Genomic DNA, 15,011 nt, shown 5'->3' on the forward strand with positions numbered 1-15,011 from the left:
AGTTGTTGATCTGATTCAGCTGTTTTATGGGATACACATTGTGTGGACTGAATTATCTTTTTTGAATGTCAAATCAGATTTTGGAAACTTTCCTGTTATATTTGTTCCTAGAAAACACTGGAAAAAAAAATTACATTTATTAAAACTGCATTCATTACCAAATCCAGAGAAGCTAAGGTATTGGATGAATAGCAGTTTATCTAACAATGTATCATAAAAGGCAGTAACTAAAGAAAACCAAAGTAAAACATTCACTTTCATTATTGAACATTTTTAGCTTTATTATTATAATAGAATTACAATCTGACATAAAATAAAGAGCTTTTGCTAAACTCTGTAAAGCAATACATGCTTCTGCCATAAACAACCTCTGTTAGATTTAGGTTTTATTGCCACATCACTGCACTGAGGTGCAATAAACATTCAATGTCATCTTTTTAAAATTATCCCAGGAGTAAACAGAAACTGTCCTCTATAAGAGTGTATCATTATTTTCAAGGAAGACTTACTATTATTACATGGTTTAGCAAAGCATTGTAAAAAAGCTACATAGAGAATACCTTGTCTTTGATAAACTGTGCAATCAAGTTTATACAGTATAATACTATTGGCATAGACTAACTAAGAGGTGATATAATGCAATCATTGCATAGCAAAAAGCAGACTAGGTAAGTAATATTCACATCTAATGTGCAAAATGCAGACCAAAAGGTAGCTATGGATTGCTGGAAAGTTAAAATGCCCTAAATGAACACACTAGTTTAACGCCAAAAATAACAAGATAAACAAGTACACAGAAGTTAAAGAGCCATAGTTTATTTTTTTTCTATACATATATCTACACATGATACCAGAAGATGAAACATCCCCTTTAAATAAGGTCCAATCAGATAACTTATCAAGTTTAGACAGGACTAAATGTTAGACAATGAAGCATTATTAAAGAAAAAAAAATATCTTCCCTAAATAAAACATTAACTTTTTCCTTTTGTAGGTAGAGAATGTCAACTTTATAGAGTTTAGAAAACATCGCCTATGAAATCTGACTTACAGTAGCTGTTTCTCTGGCGGCTCATATAGCATTGTTTTCAAATTAATTCAATACCATATATTACTTTTTTTTAATTGATGTTTGCAAATATCTACAGTTTTTCCCATCTCTTTGAAAAAATCTTTATCTGCAATTTTATTTCTAAGAATCGGCGGTAAAGATACTGACTAGAATTTTTTTAAAGGGGGCGCGATACCTGCAAAATGGACATCTTGTATTTAAAGCCCTTACATATTGTTCCTACAAATATATTGCTACAGTAAAAATGAAATGTAGTAAGTTTACTCAATAAAATCTATTTTCCTGTACATTCTTTTATGTATGACTTCTTTGTATTTAATGCTACATATATTACATCACTTATTGTAACAGTTATGTATCAGCAAATATAGCAGTAATATACAGATGAACTTCTGTCTTAACAAATATTTCACCATTTTTACCTACCAAATATAATCCCATACTTTAGTATTTATGCATGACCTGAGCAGACCAGTCATTAATCTAATAGTATACATTGGATGACATTGTCAAATTGCAAGCTACTATAAACTTAACCACTTTACAAATGGAATTAATTCCAAGCACTTTCTGCGTATTTATTTTGTAGGCTTTCCAGGACTGCTGATTTATTTATTTATCATTTATTTTTCTTTAGGCTCTAAATATGTTTTATTGAGCATTTAGCAACATATTAAGAGCTAAGAGGTGAATCCTACATGATGTTTTAAGAACACAACTTTAAAAAAGTAAAAAATGTACAATCTCATGCTGCGTATTTACATATATTATTTAAATATTATATTTTCTTTCTGCTATCCATAAATCTCAGTCTAAAGCTTCTTTTTAATGTATTGTTTTATAAAAGAATACATTCAACATATCTAGAGCTTGCAAAAATTTTGTTTTGTTTTAACTCTCTAAAATATAGTGATGAGTAAAAGCTATCTGTAAAAGCATCCAGAAGTTGTTTGGAGTACACAGGTGATAGAGGGAAGTTGGGATCTGCACTTGATTGTGCAACTGGCTTGAAATGTAGTCTAGTGACAACTTAATGCTTAGAACAAGGCTGCAATAAGACAGCATATTAAAGCATTTGTTACCATTAGATCTTATGTGCTATACAGTGACAAACTGTACCTACAGTGAGTAGATTTCCTTTCTCTTTAAAGACCATTTATTGTTATAATTCAGGTGTTTTGAATATAGAAGGGAAAAGGGATTAGGAAAATAACATCTCTTATTTGATTCAGCAAATGGAAAGCTTTACATCCTTGAAAAGATTATAAACAGTGGTTGAAGAAATGGTACAATATAGAATGTGCATCAGGAATATCATAAAGAGTATTTTCCCACTCCCTACAATCCTTTGAATAAAAATATCCTTTTCATGTACATATACAATATCTCTTGGGGATGTTCAGTACTAAGCTACCTACAAATAGTTCCTTTTTTTTTTTACCTTTTTTTCATTACTCTACAACTCTTTCCCACTTTCAGACTCACTTTTCCAAAGTATATAGCTTATATTGTTCTCTCCCTCACCCCCAGGTTTTTAAAATATACCGATATATTTTACCTTTTGTTAAATAAAGAAACCTTTATTTTCTTTAAGACAGAGGCAATGAAGCAGATGGGAATTACTGTATGTGAAAACGGGAAGCAATTCCCAGAGCAAATGACAAAACAGAACTGTACAAATCAATGAGGTTATTGGTGTGGAGTTGGAGCTTTTAACTGGGGCTCCCGGTTTAAATAGGTAGCCCAATAGACTAAGTTGAAGATTCCAAAAAGCAATGGAAAGGCTATTCTTGATAGTCGATCAATTTTACTGACGCTGTTAAAAGTTTTCTTGGGTTCTGCAGGTTTTGTTTCTGGCTTAACTTCTTTGGGCTCAATCGTTGCACTTTTAGCTATGGTTGCCAGCCCAGGGTCCCTTGCAATATTAGGGGTGTAGCTTGTAGCTGCAGCTGTGTATGTGTTATTTTTCTTAATGAGAGGATCCTTCACTTTCTTTGGCTGAAGAAGAAAGAAAATGTTTTATTCTCACTGTCTTCTCAACAGATACGATCATGAAAAAGTATAATAAAATTTTCCAATTAATCAAATTCACACCAAATATTGTAATAATCTGTAAGAAAGAAGTTAGGGTCGGGATACATGACTTATACAAAATATTTAGGTGAAGACAGAATAAAAATCATTAGTCTGCATTACTTGCATTAGTTAAACCAAGTTAGATGATGGATAAACAGTAATGAGGGCTTTTACTGATAGCTAGGCTCACTGATTGACAAAATTACCTCTAATGTTAATCAGCAGTGACTCATAATTCAATATTACTTTAATCAACAGGACTGAAACTTTAAAAGACATTTCTTATTGTAGCTTTCCGGTGTTAAGATTAAAAATGTGTTACCATGCATTCTAATGCAGTTTTTTTATTTAAAATAAAAAAATATTATTTTATTAAAAGAAAATATTATTTTATTAAAATATAAAATAAAATGATGTGTCCATGCACTAAAAGTATGAATCATTTAATAAACTACAACACTACAAGCAGTCTATTCATGAACAGTTTTCACCAAGCGCGCATGCATTATGGAATAGAAAATTTTCTTGTTTGAATGTTACAGTTGGATCATAGTGGCTGAAATATCATTCCATATCCAAGGATTTAAATAGCTGTATAATTTTTTGCATCCACCTAACTATCCTGCTAAAGTTAAGAATGTACTGGAAGTCTTTTAGTAGATCAGAAAGAAAATCTAGATTTTTCCCCAGTGTCGTCATGTTTTCTAGTGTTCTAGGATCTACTTGTAGGAAAAAAAAGTAATAATAGCTGTTGTATTACTTTTTCATAAGTTGAAACTGACGTAATTCCCATTTGACAGGAATACTAGCTGGAATTCAACTGTCCTTGCTGCAGACAGTCCAAACCCTTCCACCAGCCACTGCAGCATGATAAACATGAGAGATGTACTAGATCTCTAAGGTGGTGTAAAGGAACGTATCACTTTGCTCCTAGTGCCTTTGTTTATGAGGAAGAAAACAACAACAAAAAAACACCCAAAAACACAACCAAAAAAAAGAGCTTAGAAAATCTTTAGGCAGTTCTTGGCACAAAAAGAGCAGCCAAGTGTTATCCATTCTATCCTCTTCTACGGAGAAAAGGATTAAAAAAAAAAAAAAAGATACGTCTAAATAGAAAATATTAGGAGAATGTGATCCATTATGTTGTTTCCCAACATAGTAAATACAGTTCTCTGTTTTCAAGAAGCAGCTGAACAACAAAGGCAATTTTTTTTTACAGTCACAGTACTTTTTATGATAGATCAACTACAGACTAATAGTTACATAAAATACCCAGTGGGGGGAGTTGATAAAAGAGTTTTTATTCAAGAGATGAAAGTTTCAGGGAGCAGAAATACTATACTATTTAGAATACTTCCTAGTACAAGCAACTGCCTCAGCATTGGGACTCTTCTCAAGTATAACCCAGCTCCTGCAGAGCACTTGGGAAATTGAAGGGAAGCTGCAAAAGATCAAGTGGGCAGAGGCTTTTCAAAGCATGGCTTGGAGCCCCTTGGGGCTGAAAGGTTAACTTTCTGCTACTTAGGAAGGAAAGAGATTCACATGATGACTGATGTAGATGCTCTTTATTTCATGACAATGACATTTGGCTTAGCTTGAGGCTCGGATATAAGGCTACAAACTGTCTTAGAATATTTCTGATGAACAGGAGGAACAAACAGGTTGAAATAAAAAATAGAATAGAAAAAGGGCAATGTCAGGAAGATGTTTTAGTTATATGTTTATTCCTCTCCTCCTGAGCAGGAAGGCTGTTAACACGCTTGCCAAGTATGAAGCCGGTCTTGTTTCCTTAGTAGATACTCCAGTGAGGAGCAATACATTCAGCAGCCAAAGTACTACTTCACTGATGTTTCAGGAGGATCTTTCCATAGATTTAAAGGTCATGAGAAACCTGATCTGCAGACAGCCCTGACACCAGTCAGGGTCTTAATATTTCATGTCAGATTCAAGTTATGAAAAGGTAATACAACAGCTAATTAGAGCTCAATGTCATTAAGTTGCAATGCTCTGTTCATAGGTAGTTTGCCTTCCTCGCCTTTCCTTACATCTGCAGATAATGCATGTTTTTGACTTAAATCAAATGACACATAAAGACCCTTACCTGCTGAAGAATGCAAAGCCATAAATCTGCCAGTGTTTTAAACAGTGTTTGAATATTGTGTTTATATGGTGGTTGAGTTTTTTTTCTGAAAATGCAGTTTTCTTTGAAACAAATGAAATGGCTGATTATAGTAATATGTTACAAGGTAGGTTATATTAGCAAGGCAGTATTTAACATACAAGGATTTTGTTCTTTTAATACAGCCTGTTTTTTACAATGGATATGATGAAGATAGGAGACAACAAAGAATAAAACAAATTATTTAAAAAAGAAAATTAAATAATTTCTCTCTCATCCCCTTCAAGTCCTCAACAATTTCTTGATGTATCTTTGGTTTACAGACCATGTCTGATCCCAGACAAAAGGGAGTCAGTGTGATGTCTCTCTGCTGCATTCATGGAGGTATGGATCAGGATTGCATAGTCCTAGCAAAACTGTCAATGCTTTCCCCAAAACAGATCAGTTTTTCATATAGAGTAAGATGTAAAAATACTGTTTCTAGTTATAAAAAAGAAGGAAACAATAGGAGGCAAAAGAAAGAAAAGAAAGTCTGGCAGTGATTTATTTGATCTGATCACATGGCATTCCTCCTGATGGTCATGTTGGGAAGCAATGTACTTAGGAAACTGTCAAATATAGTAGCCACAAGTTTTTTTTTCCTGTGTTTATACTTGAGGCATCCACTTTTTCTCTTACTTGCACACTAATTGCCAGCCTTAAAAATAAGATGCTCAATTATCTTTTCTGCTTAGCAGCACATGTCAAAATCTTAGTAAAATTTTAAATTACTAACAGTATTAAATATCATCCAGTATGTCAAAAGCAGTATTTAAGTACTCAATGTCTAAGTAATTATTGTTTAGGTGTAGAGATGCTGTGTGCGAATACATGAGGAAACTCTTTGGAATAATTACTTCCTATTCTAAGTAATAAGAATTTCCAGCAGAGTAAAAAACCCCATGTAATGACCAAAGATGGGGCAGGATGACCTGTTGTAATAGATATTAAGTGGCGTTACCTTTTCAGGAACGACGCTTTTGCCGTCCCATGCATAGCCTCTCTTTGTGAAGTAATTCACAGTTGCAAACTCAATGAGTGCAGAAAACACAAAGGCATAGCACACGGCTATAAACCAATCCATGGCAGTGGCATAGGCCACCTTGGGGAGTGAATTCCTTGCGCTGATGCTCAGAGTAGTCATTGTCAGGACAGTTGTCACTCCTGCAAAGCAAAACAGTTTAGTGTCTTTAGATCAGTGTCTATGTTAACTGTCACAACAGATAGGAAAGCCTTGTCTTCACCCCTAATTCTTATAAACTTCCCCACTTAAGTCCAGTTGTTAATTGAGGAGATCAGAGTTCAAGTTCTGTGGGAACTGCAGGATCTACAAAACATCTTTTATACCTTTATTCTTTGACATTGTTGTAGTAGAATAATGTTTTTAATGTTGTACTGGAATTATATTTTGCGGTGTGGATTGGATACTACTTTCTGCTTCCTGGCATTTAGAGAATCACTGTCGCTGTTCCATATTCATGCCCTGTGAATTGTTGTGCAGATGTAACAATTTAATATTTTTCATTCTTTTTTGGAACAGTTCTAAGGTATTTAGATGCAAAACTAAAAAGGTTGTTTGCATTCAGCTTATTTGGGATATACTCCTTCAAATATATACTCCTTCAAATATATACTCAAATGCACTAAACTTGATGTGATACTGCATTTGTTTGTATTGATGGGTTTACAGATTTTCGACCCTTTATTCACTGCTGCCCTGAAAACAGCAAAGAATTTATGTAAGAACAATAATAATGTAATTTACATTTCTGATACCAGAGCTTAGCACTGCTGATGAACCTTTTCCCTTAACTAGCCATGGAGAGCAAGCAGGACTCCATTGAACTGACTCTGCTTGCAGCTGCTTGGAAAAAGATTCTGCAAGTGCAGGCTGGGCGTTTACATCAAATCACATGTACAGGAGTTACCTTGACAACTGCAATGTCATGTATTGGATATGTCTTCTGAGCTCAACTTTGCTACACTGTTAGTGAAAATATGCAGTGGTCTAAAATAGGCAAAATAATAATGAGCAGTGTATTTTTGTGCTGGTGTAAGGAGCTTGAAAGAGGAAGCAGTTTCTCTTCCCTGACACATAACCTAATTTTGTCTTTGACCCATTACTGGAGTTCTTACATTTCACTTACATAGTAGCAAACCAGGATTTATAATTTATATAAACTGTTGTACCAAGTAGACTAGCAGGCGTGAATTGTGTTTCTGTATGTATATACTTCCATGCAAAACTGTCTGCAATCCTGTTTCACTGCCATTAAGAAATGAACAAGCTATTTTGATACATGGAGTAAACGCAAGACTCTTTACTATTTGTCTTCTAAAAGGAAAACATTCAGAAATATGTGAGTTCTTGAGGCTGTGAAAATTGCATCTTGAACATTGAGCTTGGAGCACAAGTGTGATGAAGAACGGCTGAGGGACGTGGGGGGTTTATTCTGGAGAAGAGAAGGCTCAGGGGGGACCTTATCACTCCCTGCAGCTGCCTGACAGGAGGATGGAGCCAGGAGGGGGCTGGTCTCTGTTCCCAAGGAACAAGTGACAGGACAAGAGGAAACAGCCTCAAACTGCACCAGGGGAGGTTTAGATGAAGATGAGGAACAACTCCTTTCCCAAAGGGTGCTCAGGCATTGGAACAGGCTGCACAGGGCAGCGCTGGAGTCACTGTCCCTGGAAGTGTCCACACACCTTGTAGATGAGGCCCTCAGTGCCATGCGTTAGTGGTGCCCTTGACAGTGCTGGGGTAAGGGGTGGGCTGAATGATCTTAAAGGTGTTTTCCAACCTGGTTGATTCTATGATTCTATATTATTTATTGTGAGCTTAGCAAATCTTAGAAATTGTTCTCCATCTAGGACCAATGAAGTACAGCATTTCAAACTAATAATCTGACATTTCTTTTTAAATGGCATAAGCAAAAAGAGGAAAATAGTTACAATTTCAGTAGCTTTGATTACCGAAGCCCTTAAAAATCCAAGGTTAATTATCAGTGAAGTTGATGATAAAAACTCGGGACTAATTTTAGATGTTAATCTAAACAATATCATGCAAATCAAATTTAATTTTACTGTGGTCTAAACCATTCTGTAAACACATATCTATTAACAGAAAGCCTCTACTTGGTTCATGAGGTCTAAAGCTATGCAAGTTGTGATTGAGGCATTGGGAAACTAAAGCACACCTGTAAAGACTGCTAGAAAAGGTCAATATGTATAGTTCTTGAACAAGAGTTTCAGAGTCTGCATTTTTCAGCATCAGTCCTTGTGACTCTCTGGCCAATGTAAACGGGCAAGTGCTCTTTGGCAAAGCAGAAGGGTGCATGGGTTCCTGTTCCAGCAGTGCCTTGAGGCAGGAAAACCCGTGTAAAAGCCAGCTTGGTTGTGCGTTCTTCCACCTCCTCCTGTCAAAGGTGTTTTGGTGTCCCATCTGAACATCACAAAAAAGACTAGGTGACAGCAGAAATCCCAGGTTCTGTTTTCCTTAATTGAAGATTTTTTACTTTTTTTTATTAGGTACTTGACTTGGATTAATACCTCTGAAGTCTGTGCTAGTTGTTTGTTTCTAATTTTAAGATAAGTGTTTGTAAGAGGTGGTTAAAGCACTAGGGACCAGCTGTGTAAACTTTGTCTTCTTACTGCATGTGTCGAGTGCCTCTATTCACTGCTGTAAGCACAATAAGCTGTCACTGATTTCAAGAGCAGACCTTTAGCAGCAGCCTGCAGAAGTGATTGATGGATTAGATATTTTAAGAATTTTCAAAGGGTCTAAGGATGTCAAATGACCAACACCCATTGATTAAACCTTTCTGACAATTCCCACTATGAACGTCATTGCTGTTGTCAGAAATGATTTATTAATACAATTCTTGTTTTGGAAAAATCAAACTGTAATGGATTGCTCAAGGTATTTTCAGGTCTTTTCACAATCAGTTTAAAAGCTTTGATCCTTAAACCAGTCTCTGCTACATCTTTGCAATGAAACGTGTTAGCTACTGTGTACTGCACTATGCCCAGGCTTGTGCTGTCCTTCAATATCATGTTATGCATAAACATAAAATTTCTTAAGCCTATTTGGCTGATGATTGCCAAGCAGGTTATATGTCTTGCTTACCAAATACAGTTCTTGCTGGAACAGATTCTCTGTTAAGCCAGAAGGACACCTGCGAGAGTATCACTGTCATGATGCACGGCAGGTAAGTCTGGATGACAAAGTAACCAATCTTCCTCTTCAAATGAAAATGTGTAGTCATAACAACATATTCCCCTACAACCAAGAAAAACAGGAACATTAAAGCTTTTATAAATATCCAAATTAGAAGGCTTTATAGGAAATACTTTTTTCATTATATCCACCCCTATTATAAAAAAAGAAAAAAATGTCCTCACATCAGATTGGGTCAGCTTTGAAGAAAACATTTAATAAAGAAGGTTCTGAAGTTCCACTAATAATACAAAACTAGACAGTTCTAAGAAATGCTAATTAAACTTACATATTTTAATCTCTCTGAGTAGTGAATGAAAGTCTGCATTAGAGGCTGTTTAGGCCTCTTGTGAAAGGTCTTATTCTATTAGAAGGTAGAAAACCACCATAATATACATGTGTAGACATCAAATAAAGACTAAATCAAGAGAGGTTCTCAGAAATGTTTCAGGGCCAGGCTTAAGATGTACTTGTTGATGTGATTGGGTCTGTATTATCACTGTCTGTGCTTTATGTACTCTGAAGGTTTTGTCCCTGTCCTGCTAATTCAGTACTTTACTAAATGAGTATTCTCTCCTAAAGTAAATGGGCAATGAAAGACTCTTTTTATTACCGCTAACTTTTTGGGTGCTATGAAAACATATGAGCTGAGTATTCTAACTGCAACTGAAAGAAATCGTAAGTATTTATATAACTCTATAAATCTTTTGTGCCAGAGTACAGCAAATAATGCCGGATTTTTAAAAACAGTATATTCTCAAAAGATTGGGAAACCTATTGTTGTGACCTTTTTTTTTTAGTTGATTGTTTCTTCTTATTATGCAATAAATATTACCTTAGGAAAGGAACAAGTAGACATGTAACTGAATGGAAACCTCCATCTAGATTAGAGATGACATGTGAAATTACTGTTATTCTATTTTAAAATGTAGGCAGCTGGAAAGAGAAAGTTGCTCTCATACTGGAAAAACTTAAATTGGATTGAAAATCTATGTCTAGACAGTGACTGCTTATGCACCAAGCATGTCAAATGCCCTTTTCTTTAATTCAGAGTCTAGAAGAGCATTCATTTGAACAATCTTGCTCAATGTATAACCCTCAGGAAAGTTTGTAAATAAGATGTGACAATACTCCTGATATGATTCAATATAAAAGACAGTAGCAAAGGGGGAAAAGAGGATCAATTATAAATTGAAAGATATAGCAAAGGATATACAAGAAAAATTTTCTTTTAAAAATAGGACTGGCAGAAGTAGTATAACAGGTATTATTACTTGAATTTTGCCCACCTTTCTTTAACTTTCAGTGAAACAACCTTCTTTTCTTCTGTACCAGAGATTATGATCTCATGAAGAGTGCCAGCCTTGGCTAGAAGAGTTAATAATTTAATTTTATCTACAAAAATATGACGTGGGAAGCTATTTTAATGCAATCAGATATAGAATGCTCACAACGGTGTGTCAGCATTAATTCAGTGATTGTAGATGGCAAGCTAAGAATACAGAGTGAACACACCACTGTACTCTGAAGCTTTATTTAGCTACTTAAATTATCAAAGTATTTTTAACCTCTGGAAAATGAGAACAAGATTCAAAGCATAAAGGCAATTAAAAAGACAGGGATTACTCTCATCTGTTGTTAAGCATTGCAGTAGGTCTGAGCTAGAAGTCAGATAAAGGTAGTGCCACAAGGAATGCAGGCAAAGCACAGGTCTAGAGTAATGCCTACAGTTCAGCTGGGAGCCAAAGCCATATTTTCCAGTATCCAAAGTACCAATAGACTGCAGTCGTTTATTAGCAGATAATAGAGCTTTGAGATAATTTAAATAACTACTTAAATAACTGCAGGACATGAAAGTACTCAGTTATTTACTGATTTTTTAATTTTTTTTTATTTGTTCCTTGAAGTTTAAATTAGTTTATATGTATTTCAAAATATGAAGCATTTAAAATTGTGAAACAGCTCCATCTACATTAACTTAAATGTTTTGAATGATTCTGTGATTTCTACGTTTGATTACTTCCACTGCTCTGCCTGCAGTGGAAGTAATTTAACTAGCCCTTAATTCTGTAGTGTATTCCAATGCTCAGGTGGTATAAACTAACCTGTGTCCTTGGAAGAAAATAGTTGATAATTCAGTAACATTGCATCAATCACTCGGTGATCCGTAAACTATTTCTGATAAACCCAGTTTATCAGGTGAGCACCTAAAATTGGTGTTCATCACATCAGACATAAGGTTTGAGCTGGGGACTGAGTATTAGCTATAATAATACTTTTTCTATCACTGCAGGTAGGAAGTAAGGCTTTCCTTGTCACTAGTTTTAAACATAGCATTTCTCATTTATTACTTTTGCCATGTAGCCAAAGAGAAACTAAACAGCATCCTCTCAGAAGGTTTACAGAACAACAGAAAAAAAATAAACCATTGTGAATATAAATCCTGATAATTCTCAGAGCAAAGCAATGTTTTCAACGTTCCAAAATAATTCTATGTAAATAGGAACTTGCACAAGACCTTTAAGCATCTGTTAAGGTGCTTACAAAAGAGATCACTTTAACCTCTTTCTGAGTCAATATGAGTCAGTGGTTGGAGACTGACAGGAGTTTTACAAACATAGTAAATAAATAATTCAGCATTTGTAGTTACCTTGTTCTAGATCCAAAATTAAGAATAGCAGATGTCCTTTAGCAAAGGAAGAAAGTAAGGGCAGGAGGTGGGGGTGGGGTGGAAAAGGGAAGGGAAAGGACTTTATGGATTTACCAAGGCACTTAGTAGTTTTGAGAATGGTTAGAGTAACCCACTTACACCCAAAATCTTGGAAAATATGTGTCTGGAATTACAGGCAACTGCAAATATTATCTTAAAATTGCCCAAGATGATGTAGATTCCTTTAATGATCCACAGAATCAGCAGCACAAGAGCTTCGTTTTCTTGCCTAATAAAGGTGCTGAGACTCTTAAGTGAAGATTGTTTTCAATTCCTTTTCTCTTTTTGTCAGGTGAGTCATCATCCACGACTTTGAAATCCCTCCGTACTTTCATAATTTTTATTACATATATCATATCTTAAAGCAGAGATGATCAGAGGACAAATTTTTGCTGGAGGATTCTGTTGAGACTAGCTGCTTACTTACCTGAATGAGGAGAAAAGTGATTGTTAACCACTTCCGATCTCCAAAACTACTTTGAGGAAGGCAAACATTTTCCTTTCCAAAGCAAGTCAAGAAAACTTTTTTGTTGAGACATTGAATTTGGAAACAATAAACATGTTTGTTGTATGTTTTTATCAGGTAGCAACTAAAGAGGATTGCAAGTTTGGTAATAAAAAATTCTTTACTGGTTTTCTGTTTTTTGTTTCTTTTTTTTTTTTGTTTTGTTTTTTTTTGTTTTGTTTCAGTTTTTGTGATAACCACTGTAGTTATTTCTTTGTAATGTTATTCTGCACCTAGCCAACAGCATCTTTATTTCAGCGACTATTAACTATAGTGTATTTAACTTCATGGATAGGGCATGGTAAAGAGTTTCGTAGGTAGAAGAAGGAGGCAGATTTCAAATCTAGGAAATACTGTCAATAGAACTATTTATTTCTTCATAGAAATACAGGAAGAATTTTTACATTTAAGTTTGCCTTCAGTTCTGTTTAAAAATTTATCATCTGCCTTTCGTAACAATTTATAGGATGCCTCTCATGTTACTATCCAATTACCTTGAGCTATACCTGGTACTGCTTATTGAGATTAGGTTAAGTTCCCACATCTACAAGTGTCTTCTGATCATCCTGCTGCCTTTATAACGCATACAGCCAGCAGAGAATTGTCAGTGAGTGCAGAAGCACAGGCACACAGGCTGCCAAGGTCTCCCTGAACAAGTAGCTTCAGAAAAGAAAGAGCAAAGAGCCCGAGATCCTTGCTGTTCCTCATGAATCCCATTGACTTTCCAGCAAAGGGCAGCTGGGGTGAATTATTGGCTCCACAAAAGTCAATGGCAACATTTCTAGCTGTGGCCAGGCCAAGAGATCTCCCCTTTTCCCTTTGCTTGTCTGATCCATGCAGTGAATCTGCAGGAGCAGTTGTGTTGATACTGCCTTTGTGCCCTTAGTACTGGTCTTCCACTTCTTTTATAATTACATTAACTGAACAGAAGCTTCCAAGTAGTAAGCTGAATATTGGTCCCCTAGAAACTTTTGTCTGTGAGAAATTTTGTTGGCTTAATAGAGCATATGAATATACTTTGGCAAACGAACTATAAAATTCAGATGTGGAGTAGGATTCAGCTTGAAATTACTCACTTTTCCTTAAATGTTCATTGACTTTATGAATGACATATTAGAAGGTTTAATTTATGCAGGTCTAAGTGTACTTCTCTAGTTTAGTTACAAAGTTGGGTGCATTCAAAGCAATACAACTACTTCTAATGCAGCGCTTCTTTTGGTCCACTGAAGAGTCAGTCTAGTCAACGCTTTGAGCTCTTATTCATGCCTTATGCTCAGTTTCTTACTGTATTTGGGTCTTCATGCCACGTCCAACTTATTAGGAAAACAAACCCCAAACAAAACATCTTAAACACTATAAAGTGAAAAGCAATGTGTTTTAGACAGTTTTAAGGTTACAGGTATATAATACTGTAGATGTTGGCCATATTTCTGTATCTCATTACTAGTTTTGGGAGTAAAGCTGGTGCTAACATTAAGACATCTAAATCCTGTTTGAATGTTCCAGATGTTTTTTTATTTGATGACATATTTTTTTTTCATTCTCTAAAGACCTCCCTGAGAAACTATATGCTGGCTTTTAGCAACTTCACAGCCTCCAGGAACGTGATCCTTGAGGATTCATATTTTTATGCAATTATTTTTCTTTATGCTTATATAGTAAGCAGACAATACAACAAAGATATGAGGATTGCTTCTTTATAATGTAAATTACTGTTTTTCTGGCTAGATCTGTCACTGTGGGAAGCTTTTTAATTGGTCAAATACTTTAACCACTAGTTGAAAAAGTGGTTATCCCATGATATGTTGTCTTTTCAAACTCATGGTTTCCTAATCTGAAGCACATATATTGCACTTTACCTCTCTTATTCTTTGGTCTTTGCATTTTTTCTCCTGCTTGAAATTATGTTTTGGCAGTTAAATATGACCCTTAAAAAAACAAAACCAAAACCAAACCCACAACATTTTCACAGACCTGTACTGGACTGAACAATTCCAGAGTCCACAGTTTGTCCAAGGAGATCATATTGGTTCAATCGAGAGCCATCTTCAGCCACAACCACTGACCTTGCTGGTTCCCGTGTCCATTCATACACAACCTCTGCTCTCGTATAAGCATCTAATTAAAAAAAAATACATTGCATTTCAGCTTTGCACCTTCTGTTGCCATATGGCTTTATCAGAACAATGTTTTGAGCAGTTATTTTGATATTAAATCTTCTTTAATTATCTGTAGAAACCCACAGCTAGCTTACTGGAACTTTTTATCTAAGGGGAG

The 15,011-nt window shown here is 35.2% G+C and overlaps 1 protein-coding gene across 3 annotated transcripts in view; it reads right to left on the reverse strand.

Annotated features, from left to right (window-relative positions):
* Nucleotides 1-255: 255 nt before the first annotated feature.
* Nucleotides 256-15,011, reverse strand: part of GABRA1 (gamma-aminobutyric acid type A receptor subunit alpha1) — a 42,913-nt gene continuing 28,157 nt past the window's right edge. For all 3 annotated transcript variants that reach the window (XM_061456567.1, XM_061456568.1, XM_061456569.1), the window contains exons 7-10: nt 14,709-14,852; nt 9,430-9,582; nt 6,268-6,470; nt 256-3,070 (exon numbers count right to left, since the gene is read on the reverse strand). In XM_061456567.1, coding sequence (XP_061312551.1) covers nt 2,762-3,070; nt 6,268-6,470; nt 9,430-9,582; nt 14,709-14,852 — 809 coding nt within the window. In that variant the 3' untranslated portion in view covers nt 256-2,761. The remainder of the gene's footprint in view (nt 3,071-6,267; nt 6,471-9,429; nt 9,583-14,708; nt 14,853-15,011) is intronic.

Source organism: Pezoporus flaviventris, unplaced genomic scaffold, assembly GCF_033815535.1.
Source record: "Pezoporus flaviventris isolate CSIRO_AGI_PZ_B2104156 unplaced genomic scaffold, CSIRO_AGI_Pfla_v1 ptg000023l, whole genome shotgun sequence".
NCBI classification, from domain to species: domain Eukaryota; kingdom Metazoa; phylum Chordata; class Aves; order Psittaciformes; family Psittacidae; genus Pezoporus; species Pezoporus flaviventris.